The sequence below is a fragment of the Bubalus kerabau genome, chromosome 12, assembly GCF_029407905.1.
Source record: "Bubalus kerabau isolate K-KA32 ecotype Philippines breed swamp buffalo chromosome 12, PCC_UOA_SB_1v2, whole genome shotgun sequence".
NCBI classification, from domain to species: domain Eukaryota; kingdom Metazoa; phylum Chordata; class Mammalia; order Artiodactyla; family Bovidae; genus Bubalus; species Bubalus kerabau.
In genome coordinates this window covers 21,537,497-21,553,294 of record NC_073635.1, presented here as the reverse complement: position 1 = coordinate 21,553,294, position 15,798 = coordinate 21,537,497, and the positions used below count along the sequence as shown (strand labels likewise).

The following is a 15,798-nucleotide window of genomic DNA, read 5'->3' as shown; positions in this document are numbered from 1 at the left end:
TTGCAATACTGACAGACAACTAAAAATGTGTTTTAGTTTGCTGGGTAAAAGATAGTAAGAAAGAGAAAGATTCCAGTTGTTTACATGCTTTTGCCAAGAGTAAACATACTAGAAAAGGCAGAGGAGGAACAGCCTAAAACTATATGTAAGAAAACTTTATTGGTACAACATGGTCTGGTCATTTTCTGCAGGATATTTAGAAATTTATGCTTAGATAAATGTTAATACAATCATTTTTATATGGAGGTTGGGATAATTCTTCCCTGGGGAAATAAAGAAACCTCTCTTTGTGTGTAAATTACATTCATTAAGTCATTATTCTAATTTTTATCATAACACTGTTCCTTTTCTTAGTGTGATTCTTGACTAAACTGTCTCACCTGAGAAAGGAAGGGGTCTTAGGCACAGTAGAGTTAAATGAGTAAAGAGGTGAATGAGGATGGCATATTTTTCTTTACTTTTTTCTGCCTTTGATCTTTTCTTGTATTTTCTAAAATTTAAAAGTCATTAAAAGCTTTTAATATTACTTCATTTTTTAATTTGTATATATCGTGTCTGAAAGTTGATTGAAGTTATAGAGTTTTCAAAAGTAAGTAATACGTACAACATTTTGTTTCACTGTGTTTTTCTTGGGGGAGTGGTATATTGATTTAATATAAAGAAAAATTGATGCAGCATCACAGAACTGCAGGAAATAAGACATCACAGAGCCACAGGAAACCAAATAATGGAATAGTCCTACCGTACATAGTTAATTTTACTGTAGGTAGAGTATATTAAATAAAACCAAACTGATTGTAATCCTGTAATACTGGGGGATTCCCTGGTGACTAATCCTAATACTATAATACTGGGGGCTTCCCTGGACAAGAACTCACCTGTCAATGCAGGAGACGCAGGTTCCGTCCCTGGGTTGGAAAGATCTCCTGGAGAAGGAAATGACAGTCTGCTCCAGTGTTCTTGCCTGGGAAAGCCTATGGACAGAGGAGCCTGCTGGGGTCTATGGGGTCGCAAAAGAATCGGACAGGACTTAGTGACTAAACAACAACTGCAATTGTAATACCTTTCTTTGTTGCATGAAAATGGCACAATCCAGGTTGGTGTAGAATTGTATTCAAGAGAATTTAGCTGCTGCCATTAGGACATTCAGATGCTTCAGAAAGACCATGCAATTTAGAGTTAGAATCACTTTCTGGCTTTGCCAAAATCAGTTGTGTGACTTAGGGTTATATCATTTAATCTCCATGATTAAATATGTTTACTTCACCAAGTTTTTAGGATCAGATGAGATAAATATAAGTGCTTATTGGTATTACCAAGTGCCTGGTTATTACAGTAATTTTAGGCATAGAATCTGAAGAGTATTATGTGTACAAGGCTGCAGTAAAATATCAGTTAAGAGCTTTGTTGTCAAGAAAAAGTAACTGATTTTAATGTTTTAAATTTGGCTTAAATTTTCATAACTTAAAGACTTCTTGCTAAGTTTTAATACATTTGAACTTGATTTTTAGACATTATGGTTCTTAAATAAGTATGTGTGAGTTTTTGGGTGGACGGCATCATCCATGAAGTTTTTAATAACTGTACATAGTTGTTTAATTATAAATATGACAAATCCTTTGGCTTTTGAAGGATAATTATAAGTGTGCTTATACAGAAATAAGAGTAGATGGTTTTCAAACTTTTGAACAGAAAATATGACTTTGATTTAGGTTAGAATATGAAGGTGACGCAGAGATACCTATGCAAGTATTTAGCCCATGCCCTGGTGGCATTAATAGATTTGCTGATTTGTTTCTTAAAGGAAGCAAGTCAGTCAAAGTAGTTTTAGCTTAAGGATGAAAGTGAGATACAGACGAGGATGTCTTGATTTTATTTCCTTTTGCCAGATTATATTTGTAGCCAAATATGATATTTGTAGAGACGAGAGTTATTGTATGTCCATTGGTACATACTTTTGTCATGTATGAGAATAGAGATTATGTATCATGCAGCTAACAGTTCTTGATGTAGAGTAGTCACTCAGTGTTTGAATGGCATACATGAATGAATGGACAGTGGATGACTGGATGGACGTAAGTAGGAAAGAGGTGGAATATTCTTACTGCCTAGTGTAATAAGTTTGGGAAGCATTCATTTATATTGTGGTAAAGGTGACTTCTATATTTTTTGAAGCTTGTTGAAGTTTGAGTAATTCTGATTGGCTCTGTGAACTTGGACAGGTCTATATGAGGCTATTAAAGTCAGTGATTTAAGTGTCCAGTGCTAAAATATTTTGTGCTCAGTGCTGAGGAAGAATGATGACATGATCCTTCCGTGATTCAAACACAAGAAACAATAGCAAACAATACAAGATGGTGTGTTTTTTAAAGGTATAGTAAAACTGTGTTAACAAAATTTACCATCTTAACCATTTTCAAGTGTAGAGTTCAGTGGTGTTAAGTATATTCTCATTATTGTGTGAGATGTAATATATTTAAAGTGAGCATAAGGAACAGATGCTTAGGGAAGTATATTCAAAATGTACTCCATGAAAGCACTCCAGGTCTAGTTCTATTTGGGGAAATGTTATGTTTATATTTTTATTTAAGTTTGAAAACTACCACTATTAAAATTTGGAGAGGGAAAGGGGTTGGGAGGGCAGTGAATTAGTCAAGGCCAGAGTAATCAGGGAAAGTTTTAAGGCAGGAGAGGAAGGCTTAAACTGGGCCTTAAAAAATGATGAGGAATTAGATGGGTTGTGGGCAGGGAAAAGGAAAAGCATTCTTCATGAGGGAACCAATCAAAGCTCAGAGGTTGGGAATGAACACTACCTGTTTCTAGATTGAAGAGGAGATCCGTGTTATGAGAATTTATTGTGTATGTTGGGGGTGAATGGTGTGAGAGGCAGCAGAGTAATGTAAAGTTTTCCAAAATGTGTTCCATCTCCCATGATTGTTGTAGAGGAAGAAGGGAGGGGAAATCACATCCTCCTGCAAGGTTCTAGGAACATTTGAATGCAACTGCATTTGAAAGCCTTTAGAGGTTATTCCAACATATTTTAATTTGATCTGACCAGAAGACGTTTTCTCTACTTGGAACCATTGTTTCTTGGACACTAGTTGGAAAAATGTTTATGTCACTTACATACATTTACACTTTCTTGACTTGATCAAGAAGTTTAATATACCAAATACCACTTGCTCCCTCTTTATGATTAGGTTATGATCACAATGACTATATGTGGAAACTGCTTGTAAATTCAGTCAACAAATGAGTATGTGCTGTAATCTGCTAATAACTGAGAGTTATATAAATATAAGGGAAATGTTACAGAACTATAAAATATTACATGCCACATCCTTGCTATTATGTGTGTGGTCGGTGGACATTAGTGTTTCCTAGCCTGCTATCTTGTTAGAAATGTGAAACCTTAGTCTTTGTCCCAGATCTACTGAACCAGAGCCTGCATTTTGTTAAGATCTCCAAGTGACTCATATGCATGTTAAAATGTGCATGTGACACATGCTGTTTTATGTTGTATCCAGCAAAACTTCTTTCTGTCCTTTCTTGAACACTGTTAGTAGCAGAGAATTCAATACCTTTGATTTCAAACATAGTTACCCTCTCTAACTTCTACATTTGGTCATGGTTTTGTCTTGAAGAGTTATACAAAATGTGCTTCATGAGCCATTTATGTGTAAAAAATAAGCTTATGTTTATCTGAGTCCCTAACAGAATCTGTCACCTAGAATTGATCATAGTGTTGTGACTTGGCCAGGGATTTGAGTGGAAGTTAGTGAAGTTGATTGGCCCTAACTGCAGAGCTTTTAAGAGCCTGTGCCATTGTTTCATTGCCTGTGCTGCTGCTGTTTTTTTTTACTCCTCTAGCCAAGCAATTTCTTTAAGTTGCCATCCTTCTTAATTTTGACTTTTCATATTGGACTGTTTTGCTAAACTCAGGGCAAGCCTAATGTTTCTTTGGAATCAGCTCATGGAGCCCTTCCATCTCTGTACTGGATCACTTGGCTAGATACTTTATAGGCATAGATTACTTGGTAAATGTTGAGAAAGTTAAAAATTACTTTAATGTGTAATATCTAAATATGTCAAATCATTAGAATTGAACTGTAGGGTCCCTTTTAAGAAGTTAAATACTTTTAGTTACTTAAGTATAGATCTCACTGTAAAAATGAATACAATACAAAAATGTAGAAAGAAGTGAAAAATCCATTTTTCCCTCAATTCCAACCCTTCAAGTTAATCCCTGTTTAGTTTATGTTTCCTTCTAAACCTTTTTTGAAAATGTACAAAAGGTATAGTTGTAAATAAAATTTAAAAACAAGAAAAGAGGATTTATATACTGTTCTGAAGATTGACTTTTTACTCAGAAAAATTAAGCTCATTTTTAGATTTTAATATGATCAATATGTTTTTTGACTTTAGGGAAGAAACCCCTTTTTTTTGGAGCCAGCAATAATTATTACAATTACTGATGGGAGCAAGTTGACTACTACCAGTGGAGTCCAGGATGAGGTAAGTTACGTTTATATCAGCATGGATTATGCAAAGGCATTTGAAAAAAATCTTTATTTGTATAGGCATTGTAGGATATTGAAACCTCAAATAGGTTCTCTATTTGATGCAGTCTAGACTCATCTGGCTCCTAGAGCTCATTTACCTTCTCTGTTGTTTGTAGCACTGGCCTCTAATTTTTCTTGAATAGGAATCCCTTCTGTGAAAAATTTTGGAGTTACCACCCATCTCAATTGTATGTATATTTTTGAGTTTATGTGAGGGTCACAGTGTCAGTTACAGTAAATTTAGTAAAATGAGTTCTTATTTTGAGGCTCAAAAAATGGATGCAGCATTTTAATAACGGCTTCTTGTTTCAGTGGATTGTCATGTGCGCTCCACTGTGGAGACTCCTAGAGTAAGCAAAACCAAGAGGTTGGCTAAGTCTCGGAAAAGCGAAGGTTTTTAGACATTTTAATTCTTAGTCAAATACTATATAAATAAGTGAGAGCTAGCCTCATGTATTCTTTGCTAGCATGCATTGTGCAGAGTTGGGTGTGTGTAGTGTGATAAGTTCAGTGGAAGGGATTCATCTTGACTTTTAAGATGTTTTTACTGTAATATTTGAACTGCTCTTGAATATTGTGTTTGTTTATTAAAATAGGTTGGTATGGAAAGGAGGTGGTTTAGGCTATTCTCTTTATTGCTTGCAGTTGATTTAGAATCTTAATTTTAATTCTCACTGTATTTACAAAGGGTGTAAGTAGAAAAAGTGTAGTTTTTAAGTTCAGTAATTTGTAGAAATACTTCGATTTGTGTGACATTGTGGAATGCAAATTGGATATACAGTCCAGACACGTGGGTATCTAGTCTTTGTTCAACTACTTTCTAGCAATGAAGTTTGTACCTAGCATCCCTAAATCTCTGTATTCGTCCATAAATAAATTCTTGCCTTACCTCATAGGGTTGTTGAATGACTGAAATGAAATGATGTGAATGAAAGTACTTGGTAGCCTCTAATGAAAAGAACACTGTATAATTCTACCATGAAGCTTTGGAACTAGTATAGAATCGTTATTTCCTGATCTTGACTTGAGGGGAGGAGAGCCAAATTTATTTTGTTTGAACAGTTGGTGTTGAAGGGGAATTTAGGATATAATTCACAGAAAAACAGTTGAAAAATTGGTAGATTAAAATTTGTAATTAAATAATTTATAGACATAGCTATGAAATGCTCCATAGCTGACATTAATGGATTTGGGGGCTTTCTTAAACTTAGTTGGACTGTATAGCCGATTATATTCTGCCATTTTTCAGAAACAGATAGACATTGATTGTGTACATTAAGAGTGAACAGGTTGTTTAACTTCAATTTGAAAATTTCAAATTTTTCCCACTTTGCCTTCCTTTTGAAAAATTTGAATGAGTAATCAGGTCAGAAATACTATGATTTTGTTTTGTAGTTAGGATTACTACAAAGGTATTTTTCTTTTTTATTTACATTTTACATTTATATGAAGTAGTCCTCCATGTGAGATTATCTATTCAGGGTACTCTGTCTTACCACCTTTGTAGAAATTCCCTTTGGGGTTCAGTATATTTTGTTCCCGTATATCTAGATCTGCTTTGTTTGTGATAATTTGTTTTAGCTTTACAAAATATCTTAAAATATGGATATGGATATTGGAATTGCTCACCTTGTGTCCTAGGCCCTTGGGAGAGATACTGGAGAAATAGAACTATGTGTTTATACTAACCTAAAACTCATTCCTAGTAAGGTTGGGAAGATTTTCCTGTGGGCCAGGATCTTAGCTTTTAGTGCTGTTGTATCTTCTACAATAGTTAGCATAGTACTGAGAATAAGGCTTACATTGAAAAAGTATTGATGTAGATATTGCGTCTGATAGTCAAAATCAAAATTGATCACAACTTCTTATCTGAGATAGACAATCCATTTGTTATGAGGCAAAGATTATTTTGGATATGCTGTTGGAACATAAGTCTGTGAGTTGTTTTGGGTTTCAAGTTTAGGAGTTTCTCCATGTTGGGTTCTTAATATTCCAACAAGACTCACTTTGAGGGCCAGAGAATGTATCCTGTATGCCTGTATGTGTTTATTGTGGAAGGTTAATTTTTTGCTGAGATGTGAAATACTTGTCTCTTCTAGTCCAAATAATTAAATAATGTGATTCATTTTGAGGACAATTATCAATTTATAAAAAGCATAAAGATGCTTTTCAGTTTGCTCATTTTTTTGTGAGTGTGTGTGTGTGTGTGTGTTATATGATCTGTATTGTAATTTTTTTTTGCTAGGAAATAACAAGCAGAATATTGCCTTTGCCTCTTTTTCTTCAGTCCTCTTAACCTTTACCTTTGGCAAAACTTGATTCTTTTTAAAGACTTACTGAATGAGTGAGTGTTGATAATTTCCACATTAGATACGTGTGTATAATTCTTGAGTAGCCGTGACTGCTGTTGATGTGACCTGTTACTGTTTGTAGAGCTGTGCATCCCACCCATACAATGCCCTTTGCCCAAAGTTCTGTTATCTCACTTAGTGTATTTGGTCTGTTGTGCTAGTGCTGTTTTCCAGTAATAAGTGTTCCTGCTGCTTTGAAATCATCCTTATGGCGTATTACTTTTTATTTTACAAATGAGGAAATTGAGATCTGGGGAGGCAAAGTGATTTGCTCAAGGTTATAACATTTATTATTGCCAAACTCTGGATTAGAATTGATCTAAATTCCAAAGATATCCCAACCTCCTCCAGACCCAGTTATTTTTCCCTGATGCTATCTGCTGTCTTTCTGTTTATTACTGTATGTTCTTGAAATTTGCATTCTACTTACCTGATTTACTGTTGTCTGCTTCCCCTCTCTGTATATTTGTGACATGGGTATTATGTTCCTGTTCTCTAAGTGTCCCTTGAATGACCATTATGACAAGGGCATTTCTAGGTAGTGAAGATAACAAAGATGAATAGGGTGGGTTTCTGGTTCTTAAGTTCACAGTCCTAAGGGGAGGATTGTCTGTTAAATGGTTTTATGAATGATAGAATAGAGATACATACTAGGTATATGGAAGCACTAAAGGAGGAGAGGAGGGTTAATATTACCTATCCTGTGCGTGTATCAAATCCTGTGTAATGTAAATTTTTAGTCATTTTAATTTTGATTAAATTCAAGGATCTTGTGATTCCTTATAAGATGTGGCTCATAGATTACGTCTGTGAAAGTTATAGAGAAACTTGGTACAAAGTTGTTTTGAGCCTAGAAAATAGTTCATGGAAAAACTTGGTGCCATATTGCCTCCTGACCTGGCTAAATTTGTACAGGCCAGAATGATCTAATTACTTATAACTTGTTTGTCAAAATAATAACAGGGATACTGTTTCCTCTATGACAGGTCATCATTTAGCAGCGTGTTAGGGGTTGGAAGAGAAACAGCATGTGTTATGGACGAAACTTCTGAGCAATCATTTTACCTTAATTTATGATTTTAATTATCTTTTTTGGCCTTATTTAATGAAAATCCAGGCCATTGTCTTGAGTTGTTCATGAGTGTGTTTCTAGTGTAGTGTTTTTAGATAACTGTAGAAATTTTGATGATGGCTTATGGTAGAAGAATATGTATGTATCTTTTGACTTTTTCATTTTAAATGTAGTTATTTGATAATTTTTTTTTTTCAGTGTTTTCATTTATGAGGTAGGAGTTAGATGGGACCTTGAATTCTGATACATGAGAAATCTGTGTATTTCTTATTGCCGTAGTTATCTTTGGTGTTGATAAACATACTTGTGGTCAAATACTTCTAGTATCATTCATCATGTTATGTTACTAATGTATCAGATGTTTTGGTAGATTCACCAAATTATAATTAGAGTTGCTGAAAAAAATTTTTTGGTTTTTATTGCTTGAGAAGATCTTTTATACTCTTTTGCAATGGAAAACTCTGCTGTGCTATGATTCCAGGAACACGTGGCTAACTATATTGCTCAATAAAGTAGCCAGAAGAAATCCTGCCAGTCCCTTCTTGGTGATGAATGACATTCCAGGATCATGTAGCAGTTGTTTTTCTCTTCCTTGAAAGTGCTAATAGTAGTGTTACCTTTCAGATATTGAGATTTGCTGAAGACTCTTTGCATCTCTTTATCAATGTTGTGATTGCCCTATTGTTTTAGAGAAGATATTTGCTGTCAAAAAAACCTATTGGCTTTTGACATGAAAAGTTTTGCCTTCTTATGAGTTTTCCAGCTTTTTAAGACAAACTAGGACAGCTACTTTTATAACTTCTTGAAAGAGTACTTGTTTGTAGAGAGAGAAATGTCTGAGTAAGCTCAACTGTGTATTAAAGAGGCTGTCCTTTGTGATCTTATCTTTCATTTTTTCAGTTCTCAAAAGTTGATGCAGAAGTCCCATCAGTCTTGGAGATGTGGACTGGTATTAGTGATTTTTCTGGATCATTCTGGGCAATATAGAATGAATTTACCTTTTATAAGGATAATCTATAGTTAGGATCTATAATTGTAGTTTGCATTTAACTCTTCATGTTGTGTAATGTTTAAAAGACAATCCAGAATTTTAAAATGTTTCTACTATCTGAAATCAGAAACTACATCTCCATCTCCCCATAAGTATTTTTGTTTCCCTAAAGCTACCATAATATGTGCCAGAAGCTGTTGAAACTATTTTAATCATGCAAAGATTTTTAGACACATATTTTAAATTGTTGTTTCTCAGTACTCTTAGAATTTGGGAGACTTTTATTTTTATTTTTTTCTTTTTCAAAAAGACTTCTAAGGAATCTTGAAGGATGTTATTGTAGTATGGTAGAATGTATTAAACAGATCTGTGTATAAATGCGTTCCTGAGTTTTCATTATCAAGATTAGCTCCTGTCTTACTGATTGAGATGTTCTGAACATATGTATGACATGACTAAATATGTTAGTCTCTATTATTTCAACTTGCCAGGAACATTTAATAAGAATTTGTTGGATGTAGATCATTCACATTTTCCTTTGTACCCATATTTTTGGCCCTATTAAATGTATATATATATCAGCAATTATTAATATTTGAAAATATGTAGTTATAAAAATGCACAATTAAAAGGGTTGATGATATATTTTAATATTGTAATGAATTTTCAGTAATCACATTTGCAATACCCTTAAAATATATATTTTTTCAAAGTCAGACTCTTAAGGATTTGAGTTTGAAATCAGCAAAGAGAAACTCTTAAGGATTGTCTCTAAACAACACTATGATAGAATAATTAAAAAGAAATGCTGGCTGATCACTCTTTAGTGAAGTTGTATGGCTGCAACTACTAATGTATTATCTAGAATTCTGTATTAAGCTATACCAAAATAGTTTTTATTCAGAGTGTGAGGCAACTTCACCCTGCATTTATTAGCCTGTCAGAACCAATAAGCAAAAGCAGTCTCACACATGTAAGGAAAATTTCATTTGTAGACATTTCTATTCTTCTGATTCTAGCTCTTCGATATATAAATGACTGATATTTAGCAAAGTGGTTTTCAAATGGCTGCATCAAAACCACCTGAGTTTTTTGTAAAATGTACATGCCTCAGCTCTAGTTCTGGACATTTTGGTTCCATTGCTCTGGATATGTACCTAGGAATCTGTACTTTTTTCAGTGTGTCCAAGTTGATTCTGATGCACAGTCTGGTTTGGAAACCATAGTTTCAGAACATAACTGTAACCTCAAATAGATACATTTTTAAAGTACAAAAAAAAAACACACATGTGAAAATAAACCACTTTAACAAAGCAAGGTAAAACTGTTTTTCATGTACATGTGTAGCAATACATGTGGCTTCCTTTGTGGCTCAGCTGATAAAGACTCTGCCTGCAACGCGGGAGACCTGGGTTCAATCCTTGGGTTGGGAAGATCTCCTGGAGAAGGGAAAGGCTACCCACTCCAGTATTCTGGCCTAGAGAATTCCATGGACTCTATAGTCCATGCGGGTCGCAAAGAGTTGGACATGACTGAGCGACTTTCACTAGCGATGTTTTGTTTAAAAATTGACTCTTGGCCTTCAGAATTCTTAAACTTGGGAACTGGGTGTCTGAAGGGTATGGAATAGGTCTTCTATGAATACATTCGTTATTGTGTTTGGTGTAACTTAGATCTGTTATTGGATAGCTGTGAAGTAAGCTCTGTACTGACTGTAGTCAGTCTTCAGTTGCTACACACGGTGTGCTCTATTGAAGAGGACTCCCAGACCCTGAGACTGAGATGGGGAGGACAGGGGAAAAGAGGGGAGAATTAGTTCATACTTCATACTATTGGTTATTTGGCTTAGGAGTTTTTATCTAAAGGACTATATAGTTTTCCGTTATCTTTGTTATTCCTCAATTCCTGATTTGGATGTTTGTAACTAGCATTATTTTAAAAAGTGATATGTATATAGAACTGGTGATAGTTAAACTTAATTTTTACTTACTAGAGAGTTGCTGCTAAAATACCCTTCTATAATGAATTGTTCCAATTTTGAATGCTTAAAGTATATTTTAGATTAATTCAGCAATGATTTTTCTTGCGCTACATAGTGACTTTGGTTTGTGTACAAGAATAGTGGCATACCATACATTTATATTTAGTATTGCTGTAGTCTGTGTACTGAGGACACAAAGATGGAATTAAGCAAAGCTTTTGCCCTGGCTGCTGCTGCTGCTGCTAAGTCGCTTCAGTCGTTTCCGACTCTGTGCGACCCCATAGATGGCAGCCCACCAGGCTCCCCCGTCCCTGGGATTCTCCAGGCAAGAATACTGGAGTGGGTTGCATTTCCTTCTCCAATGCATGAAAGTGAAAAGTCAAAGTGAAGTCGCTCAGTCGTGTCCGACTCTTAGCGACCCCACGGACTGCAGCCTACCAGGCTCCTCCGTCCATGGGATCTTCCAGGCAAGAGTACTGGAGTGGGGTGCCATTGCCTTCTCCGTTTGCCCCTAGACAACATTATCTTTGAAGATAGGAAAGTAAATAAGCATTTTTAATACTCTGAGATAAGTCTCATGATAGAAATAAAGAGAGAAGCTAAGTTTTGAGAAGTGAGTAAGGAATTGAGCCATGACACTGCAGGAAGAGGGAACAGTGTATATAAAAGTATGAAAACAGTGTATTGGAAGGTGGTAAATTATATAATGGGAGTGTGGTCATTGTGAGGAGGACTGTGTGCTTGAAATGCAGGCAGAGGCCAGATAACCATCCTAAGGAGATGATTTTGTTAACATGTGCCGAGGAGGTACTGAAGATGTTAAGCAGATGAGTCACGTTTTAGTAAGTGTACTTTGCTGGAACGTGAAAGAATGGTAAACTGGGAAGAATTAGCAGACTATCAATACATGCAATAACCCAGGAAAAACATGGGATGTGCTGAAATGAAGCCAGTGCCTGCATAGGAAGGCAGAAGTCTCAGTCAGGTATGCTAGGTAGGACAAAGCAAAGCATTTGACAGGGTTCTGAATAGGGTCCATGCTTGGATTTCAGAGGGTTCTGTGAATTACCTGAAATCTTTATCCAGATACTATCTAGATGTGTATGCATATTTTTGTGGGGGACACAGGTCAAACTTTAACCATATTTTCAGACAAGTGAAAACAGAATATCATAGTTTAATAATATTTTGAGGTTTCCAGCATGGAAATCTGTGTGGATTTGGTAGTGGTAACTGAAATGGGAATATGGGATAAGTAGTAGAAAAGAATATAAAATAATTGTTTGATAAAGTATCATTATTTTTAGGGTACAGATATATTAAAGGAGTTAGAAGCAACTTCTAAGACAATAAGCATAAAGACTATTTCTTGCCTTTTAACATTATGTCTTAGGAAAAGTGATTTGTATTTAAAACCAGAAATAAGCAGAATTTTATCTTTGGATTCTGATAGAATTTTTGTCTTGAAGCAGATTAAATAAACATTAAGTCATTTTATTATTTATCTGATCTTTGAGTTGTTTTGTTTAAAGCCGTAACGTAAGCATCTTTTAAGTGCTTATTTTAAACAAGTGTGAAGATTGATATTCATAATGCTAGGAGCACTGTGTGTGTGCGAGGGGTATTCCTTGTAGTGTCAAGTCATCTATAAAGAGGATGGAAACTTAATTCCTTTTCTGTTCAACAGTATGTAATTTAAGAATACTAGGAGATTGGCTTTGACTGCACTGACAGTTTTCTGCCAATTAAACTCAGTTCAGGTCTGCCTGTTAGGTGTATTTCATGCCTCTCTAAGTCAGATTACAGTTTGAGAGCGTGAAAAGGCTGAAAACTTGGACTTCGGTTGGGACACATTTGCCTAAGCCTGAGGCTGTTAGTTTTTTTTTGTAAATACCTTCATTATGTTATTTAGGTGTGTTCCATAAATAGTTATTATACATAACTTCCACTTTGAAGCTTTCTTTTCAGGTGTAATACAACAGATTTACAGGTTTTTAGACTTGCATATTAGGAATAAATGTTGTACAGTGATTGGAACGGTACTCAAACTGATCTACTTCAAGGCAAGGCTACATTTTGACCTAGACAAGGCTGTTTTGGTATATTTTTCCCCACGTTCTGTCTTTTCAGGTTGAATTACTGATTTTTTCCCCCTTTGTTTTGTTTGTTGTGGTTTTGATGTTTTTTTTCCTTTCAGCTAAAGGAGCAGTCCAGTGGTTTTCAAGAAGTGCCAAAGTGCACTGACTGTCTCACGATGACTGGTGCCTCAGGGAGGGTCGTGATTCCTGGATACAGGATCGACCTGGTCCTGGATGTCACTTCAAGCAGTCAGATCGTGGGGAAAAGCCTTGTCTAATGGCTAGCCTTCCTCAAAAGTCTGATGCTAGTCATCTCGGAAGGCCTCAGAAAGAGCCTTAAAGGTGAGCAGAGTAGAGTGTAGTTCTCTCTGGGGGCTGTGACTATTGGTCGGAGAACATGATTCAACACAGAATGATAATCCTAACCTGACAAATCCAGGTTCAGTTGGTAAATTCAATTTATAAATTTGTTGAGCATGGCAATCAAACCTCAACTTTTGGGTTATTAGAAACCACCTTCCTAACCTTAAGGACCTATAAAAGGAGGAATGTGGTATTTCCTGGGTCCTTCAGGATCTTAGGTTAGTATCTGTTGTCTTAAATGGAAACAGCCTACAATCACAGCTAAGGAATACTTTTGTTACAAAAGCACTTTATGTTAAGTACTCGTGGATTAAAAAAAAAATCTAGTGAAGTATTCTATTAGCTTATATGTTTTAGTCAGTTCAGTTTAGTCACTCAGTCATGTCCGACTCTTTGCGACCCCATGAATCACAGCATGTCAGGCCTCCCTGTCTATCACCAACTCCTGGAGTTCACTCAGACTCACGTCCATCGAGTCAGTGATACCATCCAGCCATCTCATCCTCCGTCGTCCCCTTCTCCTCCTGCCCCCAATCCCTCCTAGCATCAGGGTCTTTTCCAGTGAGTCAACTCTTGGCTTGAGGTGGCCAAAGTATTGGAGTTTCAGCTTTAGCATCAGTCCTTCCAGTGAACACCCAGGGCTGATCTCCTTCAGAATGGACTGGTTGGATCTCCTTGCAGTCCAAGGGACTCTCAAGAGCTTGCAGTCCAAGGGACTCTCCAACACCACAGTTCAAAAGCATCAATTCTTTGGTGCTCAGCTTTCTTCACAGTCCAACTCGCACATCCATACATGACCACTGGAAAAACCATAGCCTTGACTAGATGGACCTTTGTTGGCAAAGTAATGTCTCTGCTTTTTAATGTGCTATCTAGGTTGGTCATAACTTTCCTTCCAAGGAGTAAGCATCTTTTAATTTCATGGCTGCAGTCACCATCTGCAGTGATTTTGGAGCCCCAAAAAATAGTCTGACATTGTTTCCACTGTTTCCCCACATGTTTAATCATTTATCAATTATATATCAGGCAGTTGGGCTTCAGGACTTAGGGCAAATTGGAATTTGATTTGATTGTTACACTGATTTTTTAAAAACCATAGGCACTTTTGAAGCAGTTCAGATATATGTAACACATATTTTATTGCATTCAACTTGAAGAATCAGTACTATCTGCATCCTTTGAATTACATTTTTAACCTCATAGAATATTCCTTAGAGATGTTTTGAGCATTTGGGTTTGAAAAATATTTCATTCTAGGCCTCTTTCTCTGTGCTTTGAAGCACTTAGAGAACCCAATTGTTCATATAATAATTTTGATTACTAAATTTTCAAGTAAACGCTAAAACTTGTCTGTCCTAATAAGACTTATTAGGCTTTTTGTTTAAAAAATTGTTTTTAATTGATTCACCTGTATTAATAATACTATGGACATGCACCATCCCTAATGTATGCACATTTTTGTATTTAGTAATTCTGTATCACTGATGTGTTAATATTAGAAAGCATACACAAAAATAGAAGTTTTGAAAGATGAGATGAAAAAAATTACATATAGGCAGTTGTGATATTTTGTTTCCCTTCACCGTGCGTCATGATGTAATTCCGGTTGGCAAATTCTTTTTAAAGGCCAGATAGTAAATATTTTAGGCTTTTCAGCCCATATGGTCTCTGTTGGAACTACTCAACTCTGCTGTTGTAGGGTAAAAGCAGCCACAGACAATACTGAAATAAATGAGTGTGGCTGTTTTCAATTAAAATTTTGTTACTGAAACAAGCTGTGGGCTGGATTTGGCTGGAGGGCCATAGTTTGCCGACCCCTGGAGTGTACCCTGTTTTGTAGACCACTGCCCTAGACCTTGCATTTGTTAACACAAATGTCTCAAAACTCACTATGTCTGCTAGGTCCTTTTACCTTCAGTTTTAAGAGTACAGTGGATCTTCCTTATTGAAGTGAGCAGAAGAATGTTAGCAATTAGAACATATTGTTTAATTGAACAGATACTTACTGAATACCAGTGATGTTCAGACACAAGGTTAGGTGCTGGGATGAGTTTGGTAAGAGAGAGAGGTAAACAGTTAAGGCATGGTGTCAGAAATAATTATAGCACATATTGCTGGAGAAGGCATTGGTACCCAACTCCAGTACTCTTGCCTGGAAAATCCCATGGATGGAGGAGCCTGGAAGGCTGCAGTCCATGGGGTCACTGAGTCGGACACGACTGAGTGACTTCACTTTGACTTTTCACTTTCATGCATTGGAGAAGGAAATGGCAACCCACTCCAGTGTTCTTGCCTGGAGAATCCCAGCGACGGGGGAGCCTGGTGAGCTGCCATCTATGGGGTCGCACAGAGTCGGACACGACTGAAGCCATTAGGCAGCAGCAGCAGCAGCAGCAGCAC

At 36.2% G+C, this 15,798-nt stretch overlaps 1 protein-coding gene across 2 annotated transcripts in view; it reads left to right on the top strand.

Annotated features, from left to right (window-relative positions):
- Nucleotides 1-15,798, top strand: part of INTS6 (integrator complex subunit 6) — an 83,252-nt gene that overhangs the window by 16,521 nt on the left and 50,933 nt on the right. Inside the window, exon 4 of one of the 2 annotated variants that reach the window (XM_055542212.1) lies at nucleotides 4,426-4,515. In XM_055542212.1, the coding sequence (XP_055398187.1) occupies nucleotides 4,426-4,515 (90 nt within the window). Of the gene's footprint in view, nucleotides 1-4,425; nucleotides 4,516-13,361; nucleotides 13,378-15,798 lie in introns of those variants that run through there. The other variant, XM_055542213.1, reaches the window with a different exon arrangement.